We start from the raw sequence: 27,762 nt of genomic DNA on the forward strand, positions 1-27,762 counted from the left end.
CACAAAGAAGAAACCAGCACCAGCAGGAGATGAGAATTTGCGGATGAAAGCTTGAGAAAGTGCATCAGCAACATACTCCTCCATGGCCTTATCCTCCAAGACCGACAAAGGGTAAACCCGGCCACAAGGAGGTATGGCACCAGGTTGAAGGTCAATTGCGCAATCATAAGACCGGTGTGGAGGCAAACTACCGGCTTTATCAAAGACATCACTAAAATCGCGTACTCCTCTGGCAGGGAGGGGAGTGAAGAGGTGTACAGGACCTTGGATACCTTCAGGAAGCTTGTCTCACTGCATTGTGGTGACCAGGAGAACACAGCACGGAGACAATCAAAAGAGGGGTTGTGCCTCTGTAACCAAGGATAACCAATAACCAGCGGAAACCTGGGTGAGGAAATAACTTGGAATTGATTATCTCATGGTGAAGAGCCCCTACGGCCACGGACAACCGAACCATCTCATGAGCCACATGGTCTCTCATCAAGAGCCTCAATGGCAAGTGGAGTGTCACGCAGCTGCAGCGGAATCGAGTGCTGCGAAACAAATGCAGCATCAATGAACAGGCTCGCAGCCCCAGAGTCGATTAGAGCCTGGATCTCAATGGATGACTCAGCCCAAGAAAGGGTGACCAAAACCAGGGGCTTATCCTTCTGGATAACTGGGGACGAAACACCACCTAAGGTCTGTCCATGACAGGACCTCAGGGTTCGGGCGTTCCCTGGACGGGTAGGACAAGACTTTAAAAAGTGACCTGCTTGGCCACAATAAAGGCACAATTTCTCCCTCCTCCTAAAGGCTCTCTCATCCGCAGAGAGACGCGTGAAGCCCAGGTGCATGGGTTCAAAGCTTGGAGGCAAACGTACAGGAGGCTTCCGCAAGCGATCCTTAAGAGAAAGTCTTTCTCTGAGTCTGGAGTCAATGAGGATGGCAAACGAGATCAAGCTCTCCAGCTCAGTGGGTATATCTCGGGCTGCTATCTCATCCTTGATGGAATCCGAGAGACCATGAGAAAAAGCAGCCACGAGTGCCTCATTGTTCCAAGCAACCTCTGCTGCCAGAGTACGGAATTCAATGGCGTAGTCGGCAACAGTTCTCGTACTCTGATGGAAATGAGGCACTTGGCAGCAGAAGCGGAGCGTGCGGGAACGTCAAACACCCTTTTAAAGAAGGCCACAAACTGAGAGTAACTCAAGACAACAGGTTTTTGCGTCTCCCATAGAGGGTTAGCCCAGGCCAAGGCGCTCTCAGAAAGTAAAGATATCACAAAACTTACTTTGCTTCTGTCCATGGGAAACGTCTGGGGCAGCATCTCGAAGTATATCTCAACCTGATTGAGAAACCCTCTGCATTGAGCTGAATCACCCCAAAATCGCTGGGGAAGCGGAGCGGAACCAGATATACCTCTTATAGAGGTAATACTCGAGGCGGGTTGTAGGCAGGTTGTAGAGGAGCCGCCACCGCGGGGGATTCCAGGTGAGCCGCGCGACTCAGGAGCGTTTGTAACGCCATGGCAAACTGATCCATGCGGTGATCTTGCTCATCCAATATGGAAAAAATATTACCAACAAGTGGATTGACTGTAGCTTCTGAATTCATGGCCTTTTTCTACTGTCAGAAACCATGAATCAAACAGACAGAAGTACAATTAAATCACACTTGTTTATTAAACAAAAATAAAAAGGTAAATAGAAAAAGCGTAGTCAAAGCATAGCCAGAGTCCAGTAACCAGATCGAGTACTCAGCCAGGCCAGAGTTCAATAACCAGATCGGGGAATCAGCCAGGCCAGAAGTCAGGGATCCAAGTAGAGCAATAGCAAGCAGGATAAGGAGCCAGAAGGGATGTCAGCAAGCCAGAATTTAAACAGAACCGCAGGAGATGGTTTCTTGTGATGTGACCAAGGCGAAGGCAGAGGTGAAGTGAGCTGGACAGCTTTAAGTAGGCAGGTCAGACGAGCAAGATTAGGAACAACTGGTAACTGTGGAGAGAGCGAGAGCTGGCAATTAGCCGACAGCTGAGCAGCCAACCCAGAGAAGGAAGGGCTAAGCCAGCCCTGACAGATACCTAGCCTCTGTTACCAAACATTGAGCCGACGCAATACCACGAGAGTATAGCTCAAGGACTCACCAAAAAACGCTGACTGCCGCATCCATGAAGGAAGACGAATTATATACCATCTTCATTCCAGCCTATTACCATTGAGTGGTGAGAGCCTTTGGGCAAAAATCTAATTATTTTGTCCTTGTGATACTCTTCAACTGTGCTCTTAGTGATATATTATACCATCTATTTGCTGAACTGTGAAGATTATTAAAGGCATTTACAGTATTCCTATACCAATAGCCACCTTCACCCAGGATTGGATTAAACTATCCTCTGCAGAGACATTCTCTCCTTTTATTAAATGGACATTGGCAAATTCATATCACAGTCTATATGGTACACGCTGATATATCAAACCAGCATAACCGGTGCATGATTCCCTATTTCTGTGCCATACCATCAGGAGTGACTTGTATACCTGTCTAACCAAATCAATTTATATTATTATTGCACAAACCCTAATCATGGACATGCTAGGTATAGACAGTTAAGTATTTTTAAGTCACCCAAGTAGTCAGTTTTTCTATGCTGATCACGCATATGCGTGCGTTTGGGGGGGGGGGGTTATGTTTGGCGCCATATTGTGACAACGCTGGCAATTTTTGTATGCGTTTTTAAAATGGATGCACTGGGGGCTGTTTTTCACCAGCAAGGTGTAAACCTTAACCCTAGTGGTTCGGCCCCCTTTTTTCCGATTTATGAATAAAGGTTTTTCATTTTTTGATACACGGTGGTTGATCCTCATATCTGCTAACCTTTTTAAAACATCTTTGTCTCATCACTGTTGTTTTTTCATTGATCCCCCATAGCTCTGGTGGTATCCTGTCCACTAGACGAACCAGTGTTAACCAACACATATTGTTCCAATATCTGGAAAGTGGCTCCCATGCTCGATTTTATTTTTATACAGGTCCCGGAATTGCTGCACAGAGAAGAGTGGGAAGAGCAGCAATTTCTAATATTGGACCACTGGAGTGGCTACAGGGATACTCACAGCTCAGCTGGAGAAATGGGGGTTAGTACACCTCTACATTTTTTCTGTAAAAGATGAACACTTGGTAGTAGAGGAAAGACAAGAGCCACACCAATAATAGTCCTGTAGACTTTATGCTGTCATAAAATGTCATGGTAAAAAGCCAACACATTCCTGGGGCTATAAACACACCTCCTTTATCAGGGCTTAGAATACGGATAGAGAAGAGAAAGGACTAAAAGGAAGCTGAAGTATACATTTATTGTGCTAAAAACAGGCTTTAGCAGCTGACTTTGAAACTAGTGGTGTGTCGCATTTGTCTTTCCTAAAAAACCTGGGTTCCAGCCAAAGCAACATTTAGAGCCCTCTTTGTGGTTCAGGGCTGCCATTGTGCTCTTCAGCACAGTCCCTATTCCACTTTGTGAAACTGAACTAACTTTGGATCCAGTGCCTCTCATGCATACCTTCTGGATTATTTTAATGGTTTCCACCTTAAAGTATGCAAGTAGTAACAGATGTGAGTGAAAGTCAGTGCAGTGGCATAGTATTATCACAGCTAGATACCTCAATACAAATAGATTTTCTCTCTCTCATCTGCTGAAGCTTAAAGAACAAACCGATTTTATCATTCAGTAATTACAGTGTGCTGACCTCTTCCCTTTTCAATATCATAACAAAGATATGCTTTTTAGATACAAAGAATGTATTGTACAGGCATACTGCAAACAGATTAACTTGGCAGCCACAGGTAAATGTAGGAGAGAGAGGACACATTAAAAATTACACACTAGCTTTGGCAATGAAACAGTTCTTGCAAGACAAATTTTTACATCCACATCAACAACATAAATTACTTGGCTCCACATCTTTTCTCTGTATGGAAGGAATGTTAAGAAAGTTTGTGCTTTGCTCAATGAAAAAGCAGCCCGAGTGAGGCTGGCAATCCAAAATGAGACAATATCCACAACCCTGCTTGCAAACTGGACACAATACCATGCTAAGTACTGTAAGTATATGCATGCACTGTAGATACCTTATATATGCTCCCTTAAGAATTGCTGAATAGTAACCATGGTGGAATAAGCAGCATTCTGTGCTGTAACAATGATCATTTCAGTTAAAGTCCACAATTGTCTTAATTTTGTTTCTTGAGATCCAGTGGTATGTAGAAATGCATGTATCAGACATGATGCTCTAGGAGATGGTTCCTCTTTAATAGCACAGCCGAGGACAAGACTGCCCTGTAAGCAGCCCTAGAAACAGGAAACAGAGAAAGACTTTTGGCAACTGTCAGAAAGGAAGAGATTTCAATTGGAAGGCCAGAGATTCCACTATGAAGCAGAAAGGCAGTGAACATGCCAGGTTCCGGCAAGTCCTTGGAGCACAGCAGAAAACGATGACAGGCCACAAAAGGACAAACACAAAAAAAAAGATATATATATATATATATATATATATATATACACGCACCTGCAAACAAGCAGATTTTAACCTCCCACCCCACAATAACTGACATCATTCCTACATAACCTGAAAATACAAAGCACAGGCCCACAAGAAGAGACACTGTCTGTGTTACTATGTTCACAAGTTTCCCCTCATTAATTTGGGGATGTTAAGGCCTGCTGAGGACAAGGGGGATCACTGAGGAATACAGCGCATGAGCTCGGCAGGCAGTGAGGGCTTTGGTTACAGTCTGGACATAGCTCATAATTAGATTCCAGTCCATGTTCTTCCTTACATCCGAGATCCTCGTTCCTGAAGAATCTGGAAAGACAAACAATGAAAATCTAAAACAGCTATAAGGGAATAGCATACAGTGTAATGCATAGACATAAAGCAGTGCTGATCATCCCTGTGAACTATTTTACAACAGATTACTTCAAAAATAGCGTCTTTTAAAAATACATTTGAAACAATGGCACTTTATATTCACATGATGTTACCAGGTATAGGAAATGTATATACAGTATGTGTTGTGTATGATCATTATCTTAATGCCCTAAAATCTAATTACCAGCAATTAAAATAAAAAAATCACCTCTCCGCAATATTCACCACCCACAGACTCACGTCTCCAAGCGATTATATCCAGCCCTATCCAACACACGTACTGGAAGTGCAATGTATCATGCCCCCTGAGCGTACATTGAATCACCTGGTGGTCACAAAATGTTGTGTGTTCTTTGAAGGGAGGACTGCTATTCAAGCAGTCACAGTCGAAAAAAAAAATATCTAATACATCAGTCAGTCAGTGTTACTAAACCCATAACAGTAAAATCAGTCTGTATATGCAGTAAACCATGATCACTGTGGAACCTGAGGGGGTTAATCCTCTGCATTGTGTAAAAAGGCCGCTTGATCTTGTATGCACAGATCCTCCTCTTCTTCCACTGACTCCAGAACAGGTCCAGGATAAGGCATAGTTACTGGAGTCAGGCTGCATATGCTCAGTTTGGTGTATATTGCTAGAGAGGTTTTTTTTTTCTTGGTAGAGTACATGTGATCAGCACAGGGCAAATCGGCACTGTTCAGATAGAGGGTCAGGGGTCCAGGTTCCAGGATCCTGAGAGGGCGTTATTGATGCGCAAATATTTTTCTATTTCTTTAAATAGGATTTTTGTACTCACCGTAAAATCCTTTGCTCTGAAGTTCATTGACAGACACAGCATCTTCAGCTTGACCTTAGGGTTATATTGCCCCTTTAGTAGAGGACTAGGCTGAAAAAGTGTTAAAAACAGCAACACTTGCACAGTACCGCCCAGGGGGTGGTCCTACTGGCTATAACCCTTCACACTGCATCCAGCAGCTCAGTTCATCAAAAGCAGTGCAAACATAAATAGGAGGGGTGGGTGCTGTGTCCGTCAATGAACTTCAGAGAAAAGGATTTTACGGCAAGTAAAAAAATCCTATTTTCTCTTTCGTTCATTGACGGACACAGCATCTTCATCTTGACCTTAGGGACGTCCCCAAGCAGTGTCAAAGAAACGAGGGGTGGGAACAGCAAGAAAATAACTCCGCCTATAACAACCAGAGCTCCTCAACGGAGGAGTTGCAACCTTAAACAGCAGCCTGCAAAACCTTGCTGCCAAAGCATGCATCCGAAGATGTGCTCACATCAACCTTGGAAAAATTTTGTGAAAGTGTGAATGGACGACCAGGTCGCCGCCTTACACAGCTGGGAAACCGATGCTTGATGTCAGAAAGCCCAAGAGGCACAAATTGCCCTGGTAGAATGTGCCGTTACAGGAAAGGGGGGCGCCCGTCCCCTTATGGCATAAGCCTGAACCACAATCTGTCTGATCCACCAAGAAATGGTGGTCGATGAGACCGCCAGTCCTTTCTTCAGACCAGCCACCGATACAAACAGCGAGTCCAACCTCCGAAAAGCAGCTGTAGCAGACATACACCCGCGGAGCCCAGACCATGTCCAAGGAATGCAAAGCCACCTCTTTGGGGTGTGAAGGCCGAGGACATAAGGACGGAAGCACAATGTCCTCATTTATATGAAAGGTTGAAACAACCTCTGGCAGAAACGAAGGCTGCGGACACAGGACCGCTTTATCCTTGTGGAGGATCAAGTAGGAAGACTTGCAAGGCCACCAACTCAGAAACCCTCCTGGCATATGTAATAGCCACTAGAAAGACTACTTTCTGAGAAACTGTCAATAAGGGGGATCTCCCTAAATGTTTTTAAATGGCGGTTTCTGAAGCACCGAGAGCACCAGATTCAAATCCCACGGAGGTAGTGGTGATCGAACTGGAGGGGCCACATGTCGAACCCCCTGAACAAACGTACTCACCAATGAATGAGTCGCTAAGGGTTGCTGAAAAAAGACAGCCAAAGCTGATATCTGCCCCTTGATGGTGCTTAAGGCAAGTTTCTGATCCATTCCTCACTGCAAAAACAGCAGGCTCCTGGAAAGCGAGTATGTGCGTGGACACCACCCCATCTCCTCACACATGGAGATGTAGGTCTTCCACGTACGATGATAAATCTTTTGAGAAGATGACTTCCATGGCCTCAGCATTGTGGATATTACCGAATCCGACAGACCTCGGTCCCATTGCACCTGGCTTTCAACAGCCATTCCGTTAAAGCCAGTGACGGTAAAGCAGGATGAAGTATTGGACCTTGCGATAGAAGGTTCTCTCGCATCAGCAGTCGTCAAGGAACATCCGCCACCATTCGTACTGTGTAGGCGTACCACGGACGCCGAGGCCAATCTGTGGCAATCAGAATTACCGGAATCCCCTCACCTCCACTCTGCAAAGCAGATGTGGTAGAAGTTTGAGTGGGGGAAAAAAAATAAATCAGCAGATAATGCCCCCATTAGGCCACCAACGCGCCTGCAGAATCCACTCAGGGATCCTTTGACCTGGCCACAAAACTATGTACCTCGAGTCGAGAAGCCAGGAGATCCACATCTGGCATGCCCCACCTTAAGCAAAGGAGCCGAAATACATCTGGATGTAGCGACCATTCCCCTTGGTCCAGCATCTGACGACTTTAGTCCGCTCACCAGTTTTCTACACCCAGAATGTACACGGCCGACAGAGCGCCTCTCTGCCCACCGCAGGATGTGAGCGACCTCCAGTGCTGCAGCCAAGCTCCTTGTTCCTCCTTGATGGAAGACATACACCACCACCATGGTGTTGTCCGACTGGATCCTGACCAGATGCCCCTGCAGCCTCTGTGACCATGTGGAGAGGCACTGCCTGATTGCCCGAAGTTCCAGCACGTTGATCGACAGGCGGGATTCTTCCTGGGTCTAGCGACCCTGGGCTGACTGTATGCCCCAAACTCCCACCCCCAACCAGTCAGGCTGGCGTCCGTTGTGATCACCGTCCAATGAAGAGGAAGGAACGACTTCCCGAACCAAAGGGCCGGCGACCACCAGAGCAGGGAATCCCTCACTAGCTGGCTCACCCGAATTGGACAATCCAAGGACAATGGAGATTTGTCCCATTTTTACAGGATCTTCTTTTGCAAGACTCAAGTGTGGAATTTCTTGTCCGAAGGGAGAAAGACTCTTGCCTCTGAGGTACTCCAGGCGTTGAGTCGGCACCAACATTGACTTCAGTAGGTTTAGTACCCAACCAAACTCCCAAAGAGTTTGCATAGCGATTGCCACATTCTCCCTTAATTCTGAGGCGGAAGCTGTTCTCAGAAGGAGGTCATCCAAGTCACCCAGGATTGCGATCCCTCGCTGCCTTAGCAAAACCAAAATAGGGGCTAGCACCTTGGTGAAGACCCTCGGTGCCGACTCCAGGCCAAAAGGGAGAGCTACAAATTGGTAGTGCTGGTCCCCGACCCTAAATCACAGAAACCTCTGATGCTTTATGCATATGGGGACATGCAAGTATGCGTCCTTGATGTCCAGGGATGCCAGAAAATCCCCCTGATGGAGTGCAGCAACCACCGAGTGAACTGATTCCATCCTGAACCTTTGTACCTTCACAAAGCTGTTGAGGGCATTGAGGTCCAGTACTGGACGGACCCCTTCCTTCTTTGGGAATACAAAAAAGATTGGAGTAGAATCCCTGAAATCTTTCTGGCGTCGGTATAGGTACTATCACCCCACGCAGCAGCAGGTCCTGTACTGCCCCAAACAGGCCGGAAGAAGATGAAGGTTGTAGGGAAAAAATCTGATTGGCGGACAAGAAAGAAACTATCTTCTTGTATCCTGATGAAACCAGTTCACAGATCCACTGGTCAGAAAGTAGGGAGGTCCACCAGGCTGCAAACTCCCGAAGGCGACCCCCCACCTGAGAGTGGGGCGGGGGCAAGCCTTCATACGGTAACAGATTTGCTCGCAGGTTTTTGTCCCTCAGCAGACACCTTGTTGGACTGGGAACGCTTACCTGCCGACCCAGGCGGACGAAAAATACGCTTCTAGAGTAGAAAAGGAGGGCCCTTGCCTACAGCGTAGCTCCTTCCCTTTTCTGGACTGTGGGAGCAACGTACTCTTACCCCCAGTAGCATTCTTAATAATGTCATCCAGTGAAGCACCAAATAGCCTCTCTCCCTGGAAAGGCAAGTCTGCCAGGGCTTTCTTAGATGCCTGGTCCGCAGACCAGCATTTCAGCCAAATCAGGTGACGAAGCACTACTGCTGATACAGAGGCTCTAGAGCGCAAGGGAGCCGTATCCAAGGCCGCATCACAGACATATTTAAGGCCCTGCACCAACTGGTCTGCCAGCTCCACGCAGACCAGGGAAGCCTGTTGCTTCTCCAACTCACGGTGCAACAATTTTGCCTATTCAGTAAGCATCTGTGACACCAGGGCCGTGGCTAACACTGGCAGCAATACTGCCCCCCCACCGTAAATATGGATCGGGCAACCACCTCGGCCCTTCTGTTGGCAGAGTCCTTGAAAGCAGGAGTCCCTTCCACCGGAATCGTGGTTACCTTATTTAACCTGGATACCGGGGGGTCAACAATTGGAGGACATGCCCATTTCTTCAGGAAACTTTCACCAAAAGGGGTAACACACCACCATGCTCTGCGGTTTTCTCCACTCCTTGTAAATAAATGTATCAAAATAAGTTGTGTAAGGAAACACCTTAGCCACGCGGGCCGGCTTGTGGGACCCAAAGGGACCGGCGCCTCTGTAGATGCCCCCGTAGTATCCTCCATTTTTAGGGTATCCTGCACCGCTGTAATAAGTGCTCCTACAAGCGCTTTTTCCTGTGTTGACCCGGACACAGAGTCATTCACTGTCCTGGTCTGCATCCTCTGACAAGTCAGAACAGTAACCGCCTGTCACAGCGGGTCCCGAGTCTGAATCAGAGCTTTCCCCAGAAGACAGTGGGGGCAGAGGGCGTTTTTTACCCCCCTTGCGCCCGCACGCCGCATCCACCTTGGCAACAAAGGCCTCCAGGACTGCCGACAGAGCGTCCATAGGCACCATAGGTGCAGGGGAACCAGTTGCAATAACAGGGATGTCTGGGGAAGAAGCGCCAGCTTCCAACGGCATGCTGACCCACACTTGCCTGTCACCACTTAGGGTCCTAAGGCAAGTCACACAAAATGTCCCCCCTGCTAGCTGCTACAGACTGAGGGCCCCCCCTGCAGGACTCACCATCCTGACCCAGGTACTGCGCTGTGCTGCTGCTGTCCACTCTCTCCTGTGTTATCCACCAAGTGTTTATGAGTGAAAAGTACGCTGGAAGGAAACAAGCACCCAGCGCTAGAGGCAAAACTACTTGAGGCTACTAGAAAATGGGCACCGGCCGCCTCAGCAATAACGTGCTGTATTTTCTGCCAGAAAATCACTTAGACCCCCAAAAAATTATATATTTTTTTAAGCAGAGATCCTAGGGAATAAAATAGTGTTTGTTGCAATATTTTATGTCACACGGCATTTGCGCAGAGGTCTTTCAAATGCAATTTTATGGGAGAAAAAAATACACTAAAATGATTTTAAAAAAATAAACTAAAAAACAGTAAAGTTAGCCCATTTTTTTTTTCGTCCAAAAGTTTTGACTACCTATTTTTATTTTATAGGCTGTTTTCACACTGGAGCGGGCAGGCGTTGATGGTAAAATGCTGCTAGTTTTAGCAGCGCTTTACCATCATTTTAGTGGTGCTATTCGGCTGCTAGTGGGGCGCATATAACTCAGCTGGCGGCCGAAGAAGAGGTTAAATGTGCCCGTGAAGCACCGCTGCCAAATCGCATTGCATGCGCTTCGGCAGTGGTGCCCATTAATATCAACGGGCAGGAGTGGTGGAGGAGCGGTATACACCACTCCAAAACGTGCTGCTTGCAGGACTTTTTTTTTTTTTTTTTAACATCCTGCCAGCGCATCGCCTCAGTGTGAAAGCACTCTGTCTTTCACACAGACTGCAGGGGAGTCGTTTTTGCAGGCACTTTACAGGCACTATTTTTAGCCCAAAAGCGCCTAAAAAAATGCCCCAGTGGGAAAGGTCTCCGTTTTATGAGATGAAGGGGGATAAAAAAAAAATAAAAAAAAAATCGGCCTAACATATCGGCCCAAAAAAAATTGGCATCATATATCGGCCATCGGCCGCCATGATTTCTAAATATCGGCATCGGCCAGAGAAAAACCCATATCTGTTGACCTCTAGTTATACTTACTTGCTTTGTGCAATGGTTTTGCACAGGGCAGCCCCGATCGTCTTCTTTTTGGTTCCCCCGCTAATGGTCCTGACCCCCCCCCATGACCGCCCCAATAGCAAGACTCTTGGTATGGGGGCACTCGAGTAGGCTCACTCTCGAGCCACGCTCCTGTGAATGGACATTGCCCCCGCTCTTTACTCGTTGGCTCACTGGCTGTGATGGATTGATGAAATCTCAGTTCTCTCAAAGGGCTTGACCTTTTGTCCAAACAACAAATTAGATAAATTCACGGTCATCAAGGACTTACATTTGTATACACGAAAATTACTATTGAAAAGTATGTTTGAAAAAGATAAGCCAGGCACTGAGGGTTGCCGCACCTTTAGTGAGCAGCAGGCCCTGGATAATCTTAAAGCCCTACTAGAGGAGAATGAACCAGTAGATCTTATAGACACCATTGACTTAGAGTCTTTACTTGATCCGACTACTAATCCTTCCACGGCTATATAGTAGGTAAATCTACTTTAAAGAAAACCTCCTCTTTGTATCCTGCTCCAAGTTCCAATCATGGAGTAGCTACTTTTCTTAAAATGTTTACTCAGAAATTAAATCATTGGAACAGACACCTCCCCCATAGGAAATCTTCAAAAAAATGAAAAAAAATGCTTTGTATGATCTATCCAATGGCCACAATATCACTATTAAGCCCAGTGACAAGGGTGGCAATATTATCCTTATGGACAATGAGTACTATAATAAAATGTGTATGAACATCCTTGGTAACCATGAATAGTATCACCCCCTGTTGGCTCTGATATTGCAGAGGCATTTAATAAACAATTTACTCGTTTGTCGACATGGCTTTTGAAAATTAAGTCATCTCTAAACAAACATGGGATTTCATCACTGTTCCCTACCCTAGGGCTGCTACTTTTTTATGCATTGCCAAAAAAAAACAAGAATGCACAGAAGCCCCCGGGTAGGCCTATACTTTCGGGTAATGGGTCCATTACTGAAAACTTATCTCGATTAATAGATGTTTGTAGTATTGGTATGGGCTGTTGGCGCTACCTCTGCTAAGTTACTTTAGCCTCTACTAGATTGTTTATTACCTCTATCAGGTGAACCAAAATATTTTACAGGTGCTTATTATAGAAAAAATGAATAAAATCAATGAGTGTGCACCCCTATGCCAACCATATATATATATATACACTAGTAATTACAGTAGCATACAGTAGGATAATGGCCCTCGGGGGGGGTGAAGAAAAAGACAAATAGACCAAAAACTACAAAAAGAGTAGAACAAAAGGTAAAAAAAAATAGAACAAAAAATAATGTAGCCCTATATTTGTGCGTAGCGTGCCTTCCTATAGATTAAGGACCCAAAAGTGTTACCTCATGCACAGTCCCACTCCGCTGTATACGCAGGGACGTTTCAGGTCTCAATCTTATAATGCTAACGTGATTTAAACATATATGTGCAAAATTATAAGCTAGTAAAGTGCATATCTAGGTTATAAACCAGTAAGGTGCATAGATACTACAATAAAGGTTATAAAGTGCAAAAAGAATTTTTTTGTGCAAATAAACCCTACAGCTATCAGTCCAAATCCTCACATAGGGTAAAATGAACCATACAAAGACCACACATTATATGTAAAGATAACTGTAGACCGAACAAATGGTCACATTACATTATGTATATATTCAATAGTCCTCAACCGTCAGGTTTGTAAAGATTGTGGAAAAAGTAGTTCAAACAAAAACAAGTATGTATAAAAATAGTGCTCAGTATATAAAGTTCAACTGGTGTCTTGTAATTTTCAGCAGCGTTCAGGATCCCAGCTCAAGAAAGAAGAAAAAGGTGACGTTTGTGATCGTATATATCTGGTGACTTCTGTGCTCGTGCCCCCTTTAGGTCCCCACTCACCAGATTCACATCCCCCTAAGGGGTTGTAGGCATATAGACTCTCCACCACTGTGCGCCTTGCATCTAACGGTTCCACCTGCCAGCTGTATACATGACACTGGTTATCCTACTGTATGCTACTGTAATTACTAGTGTATATATATGGTTGGCATAGGGGTGCACACTCATTGATTTTATTCATTTTTTCTATAATAAGCACCTGTAAAATATTTTGGGTCACCTGATAGAGGTAATAAACAATCTAGTAGAGGCTAAAGTAACTTAGCAGAGGTAGCGCCAACAGCCCATACCAATACTACAAATAGCTACAGACCACAGACTTCTGACAAAGTCTGAGGAATTAAAGGGCCGCAGCAACCTTAACATTTTTTCCCCCCTTTCCTAAGCAAGGCCATCTGTACATACATTTACGATTAATAGATGAACTCATCATACCTTCCTATATTCGTGATACTATTCATCTTCTTCAAATTATTGAAGGTGTTCAAGTTCCCAGTTTTCTAGTAAGTATCGGTGTAGAAGCCCTCTATAGCTCAATTCCACATGCCAGAGGACTATCTCGCATCCGTAAGGTGTTATCTCAAATCAGTCACACAGAAGCTCCTTTCAATTACTTAATTTTTGATGACATTGGAATTTTTTTTGACTCACAATATTTTTTCATTTGATGGCCGTTTCTTCCTCCAGGTGCAGGGAGTAGCCATGGGCACTTGCTGTGCCCCTGGCTACGCGAACCTGTACCTGGGGGAATGGGAACGGACCATCTTCAACGATGGGGATCTCTCGATGTACCTGTGCCACATTATTATGTGGCATAGGTACATCAATGACATCTTCGTCTGGAATGGATCTTTATCATTGCTGGACGAATGCTTGGTGGCACTGAATAAGAATGAGTTTAATCTCAAATTCCCAATGTGTCATGACTTGTCCAAGATTACTTTCCTGGATGTCGAAATATTTAAAAACAATATGAATATGCTTTGTAAGCTTTTCAGGAAGGCCACTGCAGGTAATACTATCCTGCATTTCCAGCTTCCATCCCAGATCCTTGGTTAATTCCATCCCTTATGGACAATACCTGCGCATCAAGTGCAATTGCTCTAATCCTCAAGAAGAGGCTAATAATCTTAAGAAATGGTATAAAGAGATATTTCTGCGCCTAATCAGGGTAAGAAGGGAGACATACTGCTGCACACACTGGAGGGAGATGTCTAAACCCAAAAGAGTAAACTAGTAAACAAGAAGTAGTGGTGCGCTATACTGTGACAGGGATGGTCCAACCTCAAGGGGTGGTATGCTATATAAGAACTTGAATTATAGGTACCGTGGCAGGGCAATTAATCAGATACTAGTTTGGCATAGCACAAAAATAATTACTTACAAAATGTTTGAGACATATATATAAATCAATGTAGTTTATGCCCTATAGGAAAACACGCAATTCCTCTTTAAAATCAGAAGGTTGTGACATTCATTTCAAATAAATATCAGGAACTAGTATATATATAAAAAATATAAGAAAAAATCCAATAAAAATCCAAGTGTCCTTAAATCGTGCAAAATAAAGCGAATGATTACAAATATGATTGTTAAAACTGCCGAAAATCGCATACAGTGCTAAAATTTGTTATACAGGTGAATAAACTCTCTAAAACGTAATACAATATTGAAAATAAAAACAAAATCTTATTTAGAATGACAAATGTCCATTACACTGTGCAAAATGTGGCGATTACATCCAAAAAAAATCGCATAAAGTGCCAGTGCTTAAACATAATAGTGAACAAAATGCAGTAAACGGTGATACTGGTGATGGTGGGTATATCTCTCGTGATCCTGTGTGATCTGGTTATGGGTGTCCACTTATCTTACAGCTGTAAGGTAACAGCATGTGACAAGTATATCCTTAGGGTCCTTGATGCTTTTTCCCTTTAAGGTCCCGCTGTGGTGTCCCCAAATCCTGGCGTTTGTGTCCTGCCTATTGCGCTGTATGGCCCCTTTAAATGGTAGTTCGGAGGTATTCCGCGTGGGGGTCCCAGCTATAAGATATTAGTTTCCTGTGGCTATTAGCCAGCCGGGGCCTTTTCCTCAATCTGTTTCAGTGCACGATCTGGTCGTCGCATCTGTAGGAGGGTCCCCCGGGCTAAGCTGTATCCACGAAACAAATCCTCCACTGGCAGCCAATACAGAGAAAAGTTTGGTGGTGCAAAGAGGCTTCTGTTGCTCTAGAGAAGTAACTGTTTACGGTTTAAGATAGTAAACTGTTTACTATCTTAAACCGTAAACAGTTAGCCCGGGGGACCCTCCTACAGATGCGACAACCAGATCGTGCACTGAAACAGATTGAGGAAAAAGGCCCCAGCTGGCTAATAGCCACAGGAAACTAATATCTTATAGCTGGGACCCCCACGCTGAATACCTCAGAGCTACCATTTAAAGGGGCCATACAGCGCAATAGGCAGGACACAAACGCCAGGATTTGGGGACACCACAGCGGGACCTTAAAGGGAAAGAGCATCAAGGACCCTAAGGATATACTTGTCACATGCTGTTACCTTACAGCTGTAAGATAAGGGGACACCCATAACCAGATCACACAGGATCACGAGAGATATACCCACCATCACCAGTATCACCGTTTACTGCATTTTGTTCACTGTTATTTGCACTATTATATTTAAGCACTGGCACTTTATGCGTTTTTTTGGATGTAATCGCCACATTTTGCACAGTGTAATGGACATTTGTCATTCTAAATAAGATTTTGTTTTTATTTTCAATATTGTATTACGTTTTAGAGAATTTATTCACCTGTATAACAAATTTTAGCACTGGCACTGTATGCGATTTTCGGCAGTTTTAACAATCGCATTTGTAATCATTTGCTTTATTTTGCACGATTTAAGGACACTTGGATTTTTATTGTATTTTTTCTTATATTTTTTATATATATATACTAGTTCCTGATATTTATTTGAAATGAATGTCACAACCTTCTGATTTTAAAGAGGAATTGCGTGTTTTCCTATAGGGCATACGCTACACTGAGTTATATATACGTCTCAAACATTTTGTAAGTAATTATTTTTGTGCTATGCTCTTTTAGCTCCAAAGAAAAAACAAACCACCAATGAGGGCCATAGAATCATTACCACCTATACTAATGATCATATTAAAATACTCGTAATATGCAAAAAGTACTGGCATCTCTTAACCTCTGATCCTGTAGTAGGACCGTTTGTGTCTCCGGTTCCAATGATCACCTAGAGACGAGCCAAATCTGTAGGCAAGCTTCTTGTTCAAAGTGAATTTAAGGGCTCTTCTAGAGGAGATCCCTGTTAGAATAAGGGTACTTTCCCATGTGGTTCTTGTGCATATTGCTGATATATGGACTTGAGAAAGACCATTTATCTGCCAAATGGCACCTGTTATGTTCCAAAACATTATTCAAACTGTCAAACCACTGGGGTAGTCTATCTCATTGTATGTAGCTGCAAATGCTTTTACGTGGGTAAAACTATCCAGAAATTATGGCAAAGGGTACACCGACACGTTAAAGCCATGCAAATAAGTGATATGGATGCTCCATTGGGCAGACATGTCGCACAGACGCACAATGGAATTTTCCCTAAGGTCTCTCTATTACAGCGTGAGCTCAAATGGATGTAATTTAGATGCTACTCAACCGCCAGGCTTAAATGAAGCTTTTCAATTAGAAACCTTTTTTACCAGGCTTTGCAACGGGTGGTTTTGACAAAGATTTGTAATATGTTCTTTATGACCTATTATTTTAATATCTAGAGAATATGGCTTGTGGGGGACATGTGTGGATACAAATTGAGACAGTGGTAAGAACGTAAGGGTTGGGCAGACATATCGAACAAGTTGTGGGGGCAAGGGTGGAATATATACCCTATATACTACCCACAATGTTAAAATGATATATGAGGTCACTCACATATAAATTACATAGATAATAATGTTTAATCTTTTTTTATCACTATGTATTATGTTGAGGTTTACTTAACATATTTAATTTCAATTTAATTTTAGTTAAAATATACCATGCACTTCCCGCTGCCTCGGTTCTTCCACGCATGTCCCTTCCTGAGATTTGAGAGATATATTATAATATATATATATATATATATATATATATATACACACACACACACACACGCATATATACGTACATATACACACACACACACACACACACACACACGGTGTCTTTCGTTCATTTGCTCCTTATGTCTTCTGGTCTCTCTTTGTGTGTTCCTTGATTATTTTTGTATACAAACTCTGCATTTGTTACTGTAAACAATATGTTGTTTCTCACACTTAGGGTCCGTTCACACAGGGGCAACACGACTTGTAGGCGACTTGAGTCAGGCAACTTGGACACGACTTGAGTTGAGATCACAGCGCGACTTGGGATGACTTCAACACGACTTGTGATGACTTCAACGCAACTTACAAGTCGCCCCAGGCCAGGCGACTTTTGCCGCGGCCAATCAGAGAATGAGCTCTCAAGAGGGCACTCCACGCCAAATTTATGAATAAAAATTTGGCTAGGGTTCCCCCTCCAAGAGCATACCAGGCCCTTAGGTCTGGTATGAATATTAAGGGGAACCCCCTACGCCGGAAAAAAACGGCGTGGGGGTCCCCCCCAGATCCATACCAGACCCTTATCCGAGCACGCTACCCGGCCGGCCAGGAAAGGGGGTGGGGACGAGCGGGCGGCCCCCCCTCCTGAGCCGTACCAGGCTGCGTGCCCTCAACATGGGGGGGTGCCTTGGGGAAGGGGGGGCCGCGCGGCCCCCCCACCCCAAAGCACCTTGTCCCCATGTTGATGAGGACAAGGGCCTCTTCCCAACAACCCTGGCCGTTGGTTGTCGGGGTCTGCGGGCGGGGGCTTATCGGAATCCGCGAGCCCCCTTTAATAAGGGGGCCCCCGGATACCAGCCCCCCCACCCTATGTGAATGAGTATGGGGTACAATGTACCCCTACCCATTCACCTGTGAAATAAAGTACAAAAAAAAACACAACACAGGGTTAAAATATTTTATTGCACAGCTCCGGGGGTCTTCCGTCTTCGGGGGTCTTCTCGCCGGACTTCTCCGCTATCTTCTTGTAGCTCTTTTGCTAGCGGAGGAGTCCGGCTTTCTTCCTCGCTGCCGGCCTCTTCTTCCGACTTCGGGGGTCTTGTCCCCCTCTTCGGTTCTTCTGCCGGGCCACCGCGCCTTCTTATAGCTCTTTTACAGGCGGTGGCCCGGTCATCTGTCGCCGCCGCCGCCGCCTTCCGTTCTTCTTCTTCTTCTCCAGGAGATGTTGACTCGACGCTCTCTCCGGCCACAATGCCAGGGACGCGCTCCGCTGCCACTTATATAGGGACAAGGGGCGGTGTCACATGGCTTTATGTCACATGGGTTGGTCACATGGGTTGATGTCACATGGGTTGGTCACATGGGTTGATGTCACATGGGGACTATGACATCGTAAGGGGGCGGGGTCACCATGTGACACCAACCCATGTGACATAAAGCCATGTGACACCGCCCCTTGTCCCTATACAAGTCATAAATTTGGCGTGGAGTGCCCTCTTGAGAGCTGATAATTCTGTCAGAGTCGCCTCCGTATAGACGGAGATCCGACTTGGAGGCGATTTCCATTGAAATCAATGGGTACCGGTCGCCTACAAGTCGGATAGAAGTAGTACAGGAACCTTTTCTGAAGTCGGAGCGACTTCAGTAGTGTGCATTAAGACGGCTCTCATTCACTTACATTGATTTTTAAATGTTGTCCGACCTGAGGCGACTAGGGGCGACCTGAAGTCGGATCCCAAGTTGCCCCTGTGTGAACGGGCTCTTATACTTTGATTATAAGATGTTAAACCTCTTTTTCTGTTTCTTTTTTGCCAGTGGTATAAGATGTTAAACATGTGTGCCTTCATCTTCTCATTTGGTGAATTCCACCTCTCATTTGGTGAATCATATACCTTAATAGATATGCACTATATTAGCATTTTTGCCAGCTACAATTTTAATTTAAACAATTGGGCAGACATTCCCCCTCTTTGCATTGTGGCTTTTCGTCACTTTTCGGCACACCGGTGGCCTCCGGATTGATGCAGTTTTCATCTGGGAGGTGCTTGGTTTTCTGCTGTGGGTGGCACTACATTGCGTATTGACTGGGAGACACGTTAGTGTCTCCCCGCACTTGCGCAGTAGGCATTTTTTCCACCCTTGCCAGTAGTTACCTGCCCTCAGCGACGTGTCGGTGGCTCTGTTGACGCCTGACATCACCGGTAGTGATCCGGTGACGCCGGGCACCACGTGAGCCGGGGGTGGGCCTAGTCTATGGGCAGTACCTTTTAGGCTGCTTAGACTTCAGGTGTACGGACGGATCGCTCTAGGTCGGTCCATTATGTAACACCGCTTGTAGTCAATTGGCACAGGTGCTTTAATTGAGTTCAAGCGCTGATAGTCTCTCTTTTTTTGTCATCTCCCATGCTGGGTCATTATTTAAGCAGGTAAGGTTTAGAGGCACTTCTGCTGCACAGCCAGGATACAGGTTCTGATGGAGTGAGCTGCATTAAGTGCTTTATGGTCTGAGGTAGGATACTCTTCTTACCACTATCCCCTTTCCTTTATTCATGTATACGCTTACATACAATGCTGCAGTTAGAGGCTACTTCAGTACACGGCATCCTTTTTTGATGTTTGGCCATGTGCCGAATTGCTGATGCCGCCTTATCCCCTCACCTGTTATATTTATATACAATTTTACTAACTGGCTGTATCCATATTCTATAGAGAGACCTGCTGAGATTCAGTTTACACTTTATTTTATTTTTATTCTTTTTGGCAGGCATTCGTCTCCAGCCCCTTTTTTCTTGGCCCTCCTTGTAACAAGTCAGTGCACTTGCCACTTACTGGTTGGGGGAATCTGCTGCTCAAGCCGTGCACATTTCATTTTGGTTTAATTTTTTTAGACATTTGCTATATATACTATGTCTTTTTGCTACCTAAGTGCTGCTCAGTTTACCTCACGATTCAGCAATATTTGAAGTTTGAGGGATCATCTGTCTCCACCTGTGCTACCTAATTTTAAAGAAACACTGAATTTGTAAGTATCTTAATGTGTGAGAATGTATTTGATTGTTGTTATTAAGTACATTTACTGTATTACTCAATGTACACATTTTTTGTATTCACTCTTTATTAGGACCGAAACAACTAATCGATTAATCGACAACTAATCGATTATGAAATTAATCGATTACAATTTTCAGAATCAATAAATCAACCACTAACATAATGGGCTTAAAAAAAAAAAAAAAAAAAAAATGAGCCCTTTATAGTACAAAAAGAGCAAATCGCTACTGTAAATATTACTTTCACTGTCCCATAGTAAAAACCCCTTACAGTAGCGATTATTTGCTCTTTGTACTAATTTTAGTTTTTTTAACCCCATTATGTTACTAAACATGTCAGGCCTGGGTCACACCTCTGCGTTTTTTTGGTGCTTTTTGCAGAAACACACTACAGTTAATTTACATGGTTTCCTATGGGACACGTTCACATTCATGATTTTTTCAGCTTCTGCGTATTTGGAAAAGACAAAGACTTTTTTTTTAATGCAAAACGGTGCTATTTTGTTGTATTTGGTTCAATATACTTCAATGGAGATGCTGCAGAAAAGTATGTAATAATGCGTTTTTGCGGCAATTTGTGTTTTTTAATCTGCCCAACAACAAATTGGCCAAAAAAAATGTAAAAATGCAAATCGCCGCAAAATTACCTTTTTTATTTTTATTTTAAGGTTATTAACCGATTAATCGAAACAATAAATCGGTCAACTAATCGATTATGAAAATAATCGTTAGTTGCAGCCCTACTCTTTATATATATATGTATATCTTTTAATAGAATGTTAGGAATACGCTACCCTCTAACCCCTGAGGAAGTATATGGATACAGCAACAATTCAGCCTTGTGGCTGTATTTTCCGAAAACATGTCGGAATTGACATTTTTCTCTGACCGTGTCAGTTAGAGTCGTATGTCTCAACATCTGTGGTAGCTGTTCTATTTTGTGTTCTATGCGTATTTAAAGGAGTTGTAAAGTAATTTATTTATTTTTTTAAATAACAAACATGTTATACTTACCTCCACTGTGCAGCTCGTTTTGTACAGAGTGGCCCTGAACCTGGTCTTCTGGGGTCCCTCTGCGGCTGTCTTGGCTTCCCCCAGCAAGTACCCTCGCATGGTGAAAAGCACTTGTGGGCATGCTCCTGTGATACAGCCGGCAGCTATAGCAGCTCACTGTATCACTCGGCTACGCCCGCTGCGCGCCGTGTCATTGCATGTGATTGACAGCAGCGCGAGCCAATGGCTGTGCTGCTTTCAATCCATCCACTCTAGCCAATCAGCGGCCAGCCTGAGTGGCGAAGAGGATGTCGGAGGTGAGCGCGGGACTTTTGAGGGGTCAGGTAAGTAAAACAGGGGGGCTGGGGGCGCCAGGCACTGTCAGATGTTTTATCACCTTAATGCATAGAATGCATTAAGGTGAAAAAAATATTTACCTTTACAACCCCTTTAACTTTATAATAAACTTTGTTTATATTTTTTGTAAACACCCCATTATTTCTTCATTTGGGTATCCTACTATTTTTTCTGCCCATACAATCCCTTCTGGCCTATACAATCCCTTCACAGTAGTTCTTACTGGCTGTGATGGATAGCAGCAGGAGTCAACGGCTCCCACTTCTGTGCGAACCAATAAAAAGAGAAAGACCCGTTAGAGCTGCTGCTCTCATGCACATTGCTGGATCGAGATGGGGCTCCAGTATACGTAGGGGGGGGGGGGGGGTGAGCTGCACCCAGAAGGTACTTTACCCTAATACATAGAGGTAACTGTACTGCCTTTAGAACCATTTTAATGCAAGGAATGCATTAAGTTAAAAAATTAGTCTTTATGACCACTGTAATACTCAGAGCAAGCACCAAGGAAGCAGGTCATTAAAAGGATAAGTTTACTTTTTTTTTTTGAAAAAGTAAAAATTTACATTTTGCAGGTAAAAAATATTTTTTTCATTGGATCCTGTAAAGCACTGCATCCATGATCAGCAGATTGCTGGTAAAATGTCTGGATACTGCAAGCTATGGCGGATGTAAAGGAACAGGATACCGCCTAAATATGCGTGTAGCATGCTCCTAAAGGTAAGCATAGCTCAGAGTAAGCAATTGGAACAGGACAAAGTCACTGGTACTCAAAGCAGCCAAGGTTTTAGGAGGTCAGATCTATTTTAAATGTAAAAATCTACAAAATACTTAGAGCAAAATGTAGTATATAGTGATCTGCATGTCCTGATAAACTGCTTGAGAAAAAGTTTTCCTATAAACTGTTTTTCCTTTTTGCAACTAAGACAAGCTTACATACATACTGTATACTGCACACACACAGTTCACCAGATGCACTTACTTTAGCTTTCTCACTGGGTTCAATGACCAATCCATTTGTAGAGTTGTTCAGCTCTCTGGAAACGACACAAAGAAACTCAGCCTGGTCTTCATTCCCATAATTGTAGGAAGAACCAATATTGATAAGCTTAAAAGAAAGAAAAAAAATACAATTACATTATTACTCTAGGCAGAGAAGAATATTCAAGTTTATGATAGTTGTAACATGATTCAAATATGCTAAAAATGAACTCAACTCAATCTCAAGGTCATTAATTATGGCGCAAAAATTATGTTATACAGGTAGTATCTTTTTAGGATACCTTTAACCACTTTAATACAGGGCATTTATACATCCTTCCTGCCCAGGCCAATTTTCAGCTTTCAGCGCTCTTACACTTTGAATGAAATTACCCAGTCATGCTACACTGTACCCAAACAACATTTTTATCATTTTCTTCTCATAAATAGAGATTTCTTTTGGTGGTATTTAATCACTGTCGAGTTTTTTATTTTTTGCAATGTAGGGCGATAAAAAGTTTTTAGTTTCTGTTGTGAAAATTTGCAAAGAAGTCATTTTTCTTCATAAATTTGGGCCAAAATGTACACTGTTACATATCTTTAGTAAAAATAGCCCAAATTAGTGTATATTATTTAGTCTCTGTGAAAGTTATAGAGTCTACAAGCTATGGTGCAACTCATTGAAAATTGATCACACCTGATGTACTGAAGGCCTATCTCATTTCTTGAGACCCTAGCAAGCCAGGAAAGTACAAATAATCCCCAAATGACCCCTTTTTGTAAAGTAGAAATTCCAAGGTATTTAATAAGGAGGCATACACTTTTTTTTTCTTTTTGGGGGGGTGTCTGGCACTGCTGAAAGCTGCCTGGTCTTTTTGGACGGACTACTTGCTCCTCTGATTCTGATCCTGATGTACTGCATTTGACGGACTCATATTCCAAACCAGAATGGAATCAGAACTGTAACTGGGCAGGGAGAGCTCCCCACTGCTCTCATTGGTCAGACTCGGTATTTGATATGCCTCTTCTGGAGCGTATACCTTTTCCAGGACATAGTGGCTGTATGATGGGTGACACTGATGGGCTGCATGTCAGGGACTAATGGGCTGCACAGGCAGGTACTCCTGATGGGCTCACGGGACAGGTACTCTCATGGGACAGATGGACGACAGGTACTTAGATGGGATGGATGGTGACAGGTACTCAGATGGTATTGATGACAGGTCCTCTTTATTCAGGAGGGCAATCTGGGCACAGGTAATATTTACAGTAAACTGTAACTGTTAACTGCGATCTCCTCCTCACACTGGATTGGTGTGTAAGGAGGAGAACCCAGTAATGACCGCCTGTGATTGGACACAGCCAGTCATGTTGTAAAGAGCCAATTTTATTGGCTCTTTACCCCGATTGGGGCTAGGCTTTGTCCGAGGGACAAGCCTCAACCCCAATCGTCGCTCAGGAGCAGTAGCAGCAAGAAGGTGAGGACACCATGACGCCTGCCCAGGATGGGAGAGCCCATCTGTGGATGTCATATGACTATGGCTGGCTAATGAAGTGGTTAATAAAGAGAAGTAGTATATACCCCGATCAGCCATCTATGCTTTGACTTGACAAAGCATAGATGCCACTATACAGTACTGTGCAAATTATTTGGGACAAACATGATGTTACAATGAGACAATTTCAAGTTTATAAAGTATTTTTTTAACTATCGGTCAGTAGTTGATTGTTATGGCCTCCCTTAGCTTTAATTTATGCCCTTACCCTCTTAGGCATTAATGCCGCTCATTTTTCACACACATCCTTCACTTTAGGGTCCTTAAACCACAATTGGGAAAACACTTTACATCATTTTAACCACTTGCCGACCGGGCCATAGCCGAAAGACGGCTACAGCACGGTCGGCTTATTCTGGGTGGACGTCCGTGGGTCGTCCTCCCAGAATCATGCTCCCACGCACACCTGGGAACATCCGTGACTGCTGGGTCTGGAGGACCCAGCGCATCACGGATCAAGGTAAACGGCTGCTGATAGCGGCTGTTTACCAAGTGATCGCTCTGTCAAAGTCACGTCATGACACCGGTTCCTCCCTCCCCTCTCTGTACCGAGAGGGGACAAAGAGGGGAGAGAGTGCAGCAGCACTGTGGGCTGGATGTGTCGTGCCCACAATGCTGCTCAGTGACAATACTCTGCAACACTGTAATACTCTGCCAATACTCGCCAATAAAATTTTAACAGAAAAATAATTTTTTCATTTTTTTTTTACCGAATTTTCAGTCTTTTTTGATTTATAGCGCAAAAAAAATAAAAAACGGCGGTGATTAAATACCACCAAAAGAGAGCTTCATTTTTGTGAAAAAAAAGGACAAACATTTGATATGGGTACTGTGTTGCATGACTGAGTAATTGTCATTCAAAGTGTGAGAGCACCGAAAGCTGAAAATTGGTCTGGTTAGGAAGGGGGTTTAAAGTGGTGGGCCAAAAAATAATAATTTAAAGTCAGCAGCTACAAACACTGTAGCTGCTGACTTTTAATAAGCACTTACCTTTCTAGGGTGCCCACGATGTTGGCCGACCTGTCCCAGCGCCATTCAAAGTAAGGGAAACAAGCAGTGGAGCCTTGCAGCTTCACTGCCCACGTGTGAGTCGCGCTGTGTTGTGGGACACACAGTTCCCACAACACACCGTGCCCCATTCACTAGAAGACAACGCGAGGAGGAGAAGTCCGAAGATCACCACGTAATAGGAAGAGGCAGATTAGGACGATCTGCCTAGCAACAGCCATTTCTGAACCTATTCTCTCTGGTGAAGAGTGAAGAGAGAAGAAGAACCTCTGTTTACATCATGTGATCAGCTGTCGTTGGCTGACAGCAGATCACGTGGTAAGGGGCCGGGATTGGCCCCTCACTCGGATTTGTGATCCCCCGAGTCTCATTGGGGGAACCCTGGGAGAGACGAGGATGCCCAATCTTTGGGCGGCTAGGTACGGTATCTATGCTCTATGATCTGAGTAGATTTAGACCTTCTTTAGAGAAGATACATATATTCCATCTCTTTACTGATCTCTTCCACTTTGTGTAGCCAACTGAAGTGGGTGATACGTCTTTCCACTTAAAGGGGGATACATGCCTTAGCGGCGTTGATTAAATGTCGTAGAATTGATTTCTTGTATTTTTTAGCTGGAATAGTTGTAATGTGTAGTAAGAAGAAAGCCGGGTATATTATAGTCAGTAAATTTTTGAACAATGTTCCGCACTTCCTTCCAGTATGGAGCTATCCTCGTCAGGACCAGAAAACATGTAGCATCGTACCGCCCTCCTCCTGGCATCTCCAGCAATGATCGGGCACCTCGGGATAAAATTTATGTAGCATCTGCGGGGTGCGATACCATCTTGTCAGTATTTTGTAGTTGGTTTCTTGGATTTTGGTGCAGATGGATGACTTCAATGAGAGAGTATAATCATGTTTTGCCTTTGACTTATCATAAATTTGCAATTCATGTGTGAACTCCACTGTGTTAACTCCTAGTGTGCTGGAAGGTGCAAACAGGGAAGCCAGGGAACTGTCAGCACAGAGACAGTACAAGGAACTTCACAGGGCCGTTTGTCAGCTGTGGATTCTATCCCACCTAATAGCAGCAGTGTATGTAAATGCCTGTACCCTATAGTGCACTTTTTAAGGGAGTGAGGTTATTTTTAACGCAAAGCGGAGTTCCAGTCAATTTTTTGTTTATTAAAAGTCAGCCACTACAAAAAAAAAAAAGTATCTTCTGACTTTTAATAAAGACACTTACCTGTCCCACAATCCAGTGACGTGGCCATCCAAACTCTACCTTCACCCCCGTCTGTCCACATTACTACTGTGAGCATCCAGCTGTGTAGTGATGGGAAGTCCGGATCTTTAAAGTGAATCGGTTCATTTCGAACTGCTCACTGAAATGAATCGATTCTTCGGTTCACTTGCTGAGTCTACTGACAAGCAAGTGAACCGAAGCTCTGATTCAACCATATTAAATGATTAGAATCAGAAGACTGATTCACTCAGGAGGTTGGCAGGTCCTGGGGACATTTACTTTGATTTAGTTGATTGGTGCAGAGCACAAGTCTATTGTTGTCAGATTAGCTCAGTGTCATGAATTTTGGTGACACACAAACAGCTGTGTTAGGCTGGGTTCACACTTGTGCGATGCGGGAACCCTGCGATTCCACTACGGGTACCTGCATCGCACCTGACTCGCACAACAGTTCACAACGACATATGCGAACTGCTGGGGAGTGTCATACAATGTTAATGACACCCCCATTTCAGCTCGCATGTCGCACTGCAAAGGGTCAGTTTGGACATGAATCGGATCGCATGGGTGCTATGCGATCCGATTCTGGTGACGACCAAAAAAAGGGTCCTGTGCGAGTTTAGTTCGAATGCGATACGATTTCAGCCATACTATCTGTATGGCTGAAATCGCATTGCACGGACATCGCCTGTGATTTGCACTGCAGTGCAAATCACATGCGATTTTGCACTATGCAGCAGTGTGAACTGGCCCTGAGCCTAGGTTTCCGCAAATTTGATGGATAGCAATGTTAACTGTGAAGTTTCCCCAGAATGCAGTTCACATGCACACAAACCCGGCTTTTCATTTAGGCTCCGTTTCCACTTGTGCAGCTTGTCCTGCGACTTGGGACTGCAAAGTTGCATGACAAGAAGTACCCGATTTCCAATGAGTACCATTCATATCTGTGCGACTTCAAGTCACAGCGACTTCAAAGTAGTCCCTGCACTACTTTGGTCCCATTTTAATGTAAACCTCCAGAATACACAGGCATTGCTTCAAGTCGCGGCAGAATCGTGCAACTTTCAGGCTTTTGAGGCTAACGCAGCCTGAAAGTTGCACAATTCTGCCGCAATTTTGATGCGACTTTAAAGCAATGCCTGTATATCCCGGAGGTCTATGGATCTCAAGTTGCATCAAAGTGGGACCAAAGTAGTGCAGGGACTACTTTGAAGTCGCACAGATATGAATAATACTCATTGGAAATCATAGAGTACAAAGTCGCAGGACAAGTTGCACAAGTGGAAATGGAGCCTAAATGAAAAGTGGGTTTTTGTGCATGTGAACTGCATTCTGATGGGCCAACTTCACAGTTAACATTGCTAGCCATCAGATTTGCCCGTAGCCTTTA

At 44.2% G+C, this 27,762-nt stretch overlaps 1 protein-coding gene across 1 annotated transcript in view; it reads right to left on the minus strand.

The window, feature by feature from the left end:
• Window positions 1–3,316: 3,316 nt before the first annotated feature.
• Window positions 3,317–27,762, minus strand: part of KCTD2 (potassium channel tetramerization domain containing 2) — a 47,524-nt gene continuing 23,078 nt past the window's right edge. Inside the window, exons 5-6 of the mRNA XM_077459329.1 lie at window positions 22,581–22,706; window positions 3,317–4,841 (exon numbers count right to left, since the gene is read on the minus strand). Of these exons, the coding sequence (XP_077315455.1) occupies window positions 4,812–4,841; window positions 22,581–22,706 (156 nt within the window). The 3' untranslated portion in view covers window positions 3,317–4,811. The remainder of the gene's footprint in view (window positions 4,842–22,580; window positions 22,707–27,762) is intronic.

This window comes from Lithobates pipiens, unplaced genomic scaffold (assembly GCF_037356315.1).
Source record: "Lithobates pipiens isolate NorthernLeopardFrog02 unplaced genomic scaffold, aLitPip1_a1.2 Scaffold_28, whole genome shotgun sequence".
NCBI classification, from domain to species: domain Eukaryota; kingdom Metazoa; phylum Chordata; class Amphibia; order Anura; family Ranidae; genus Lithobates; species Lithobates pipiens.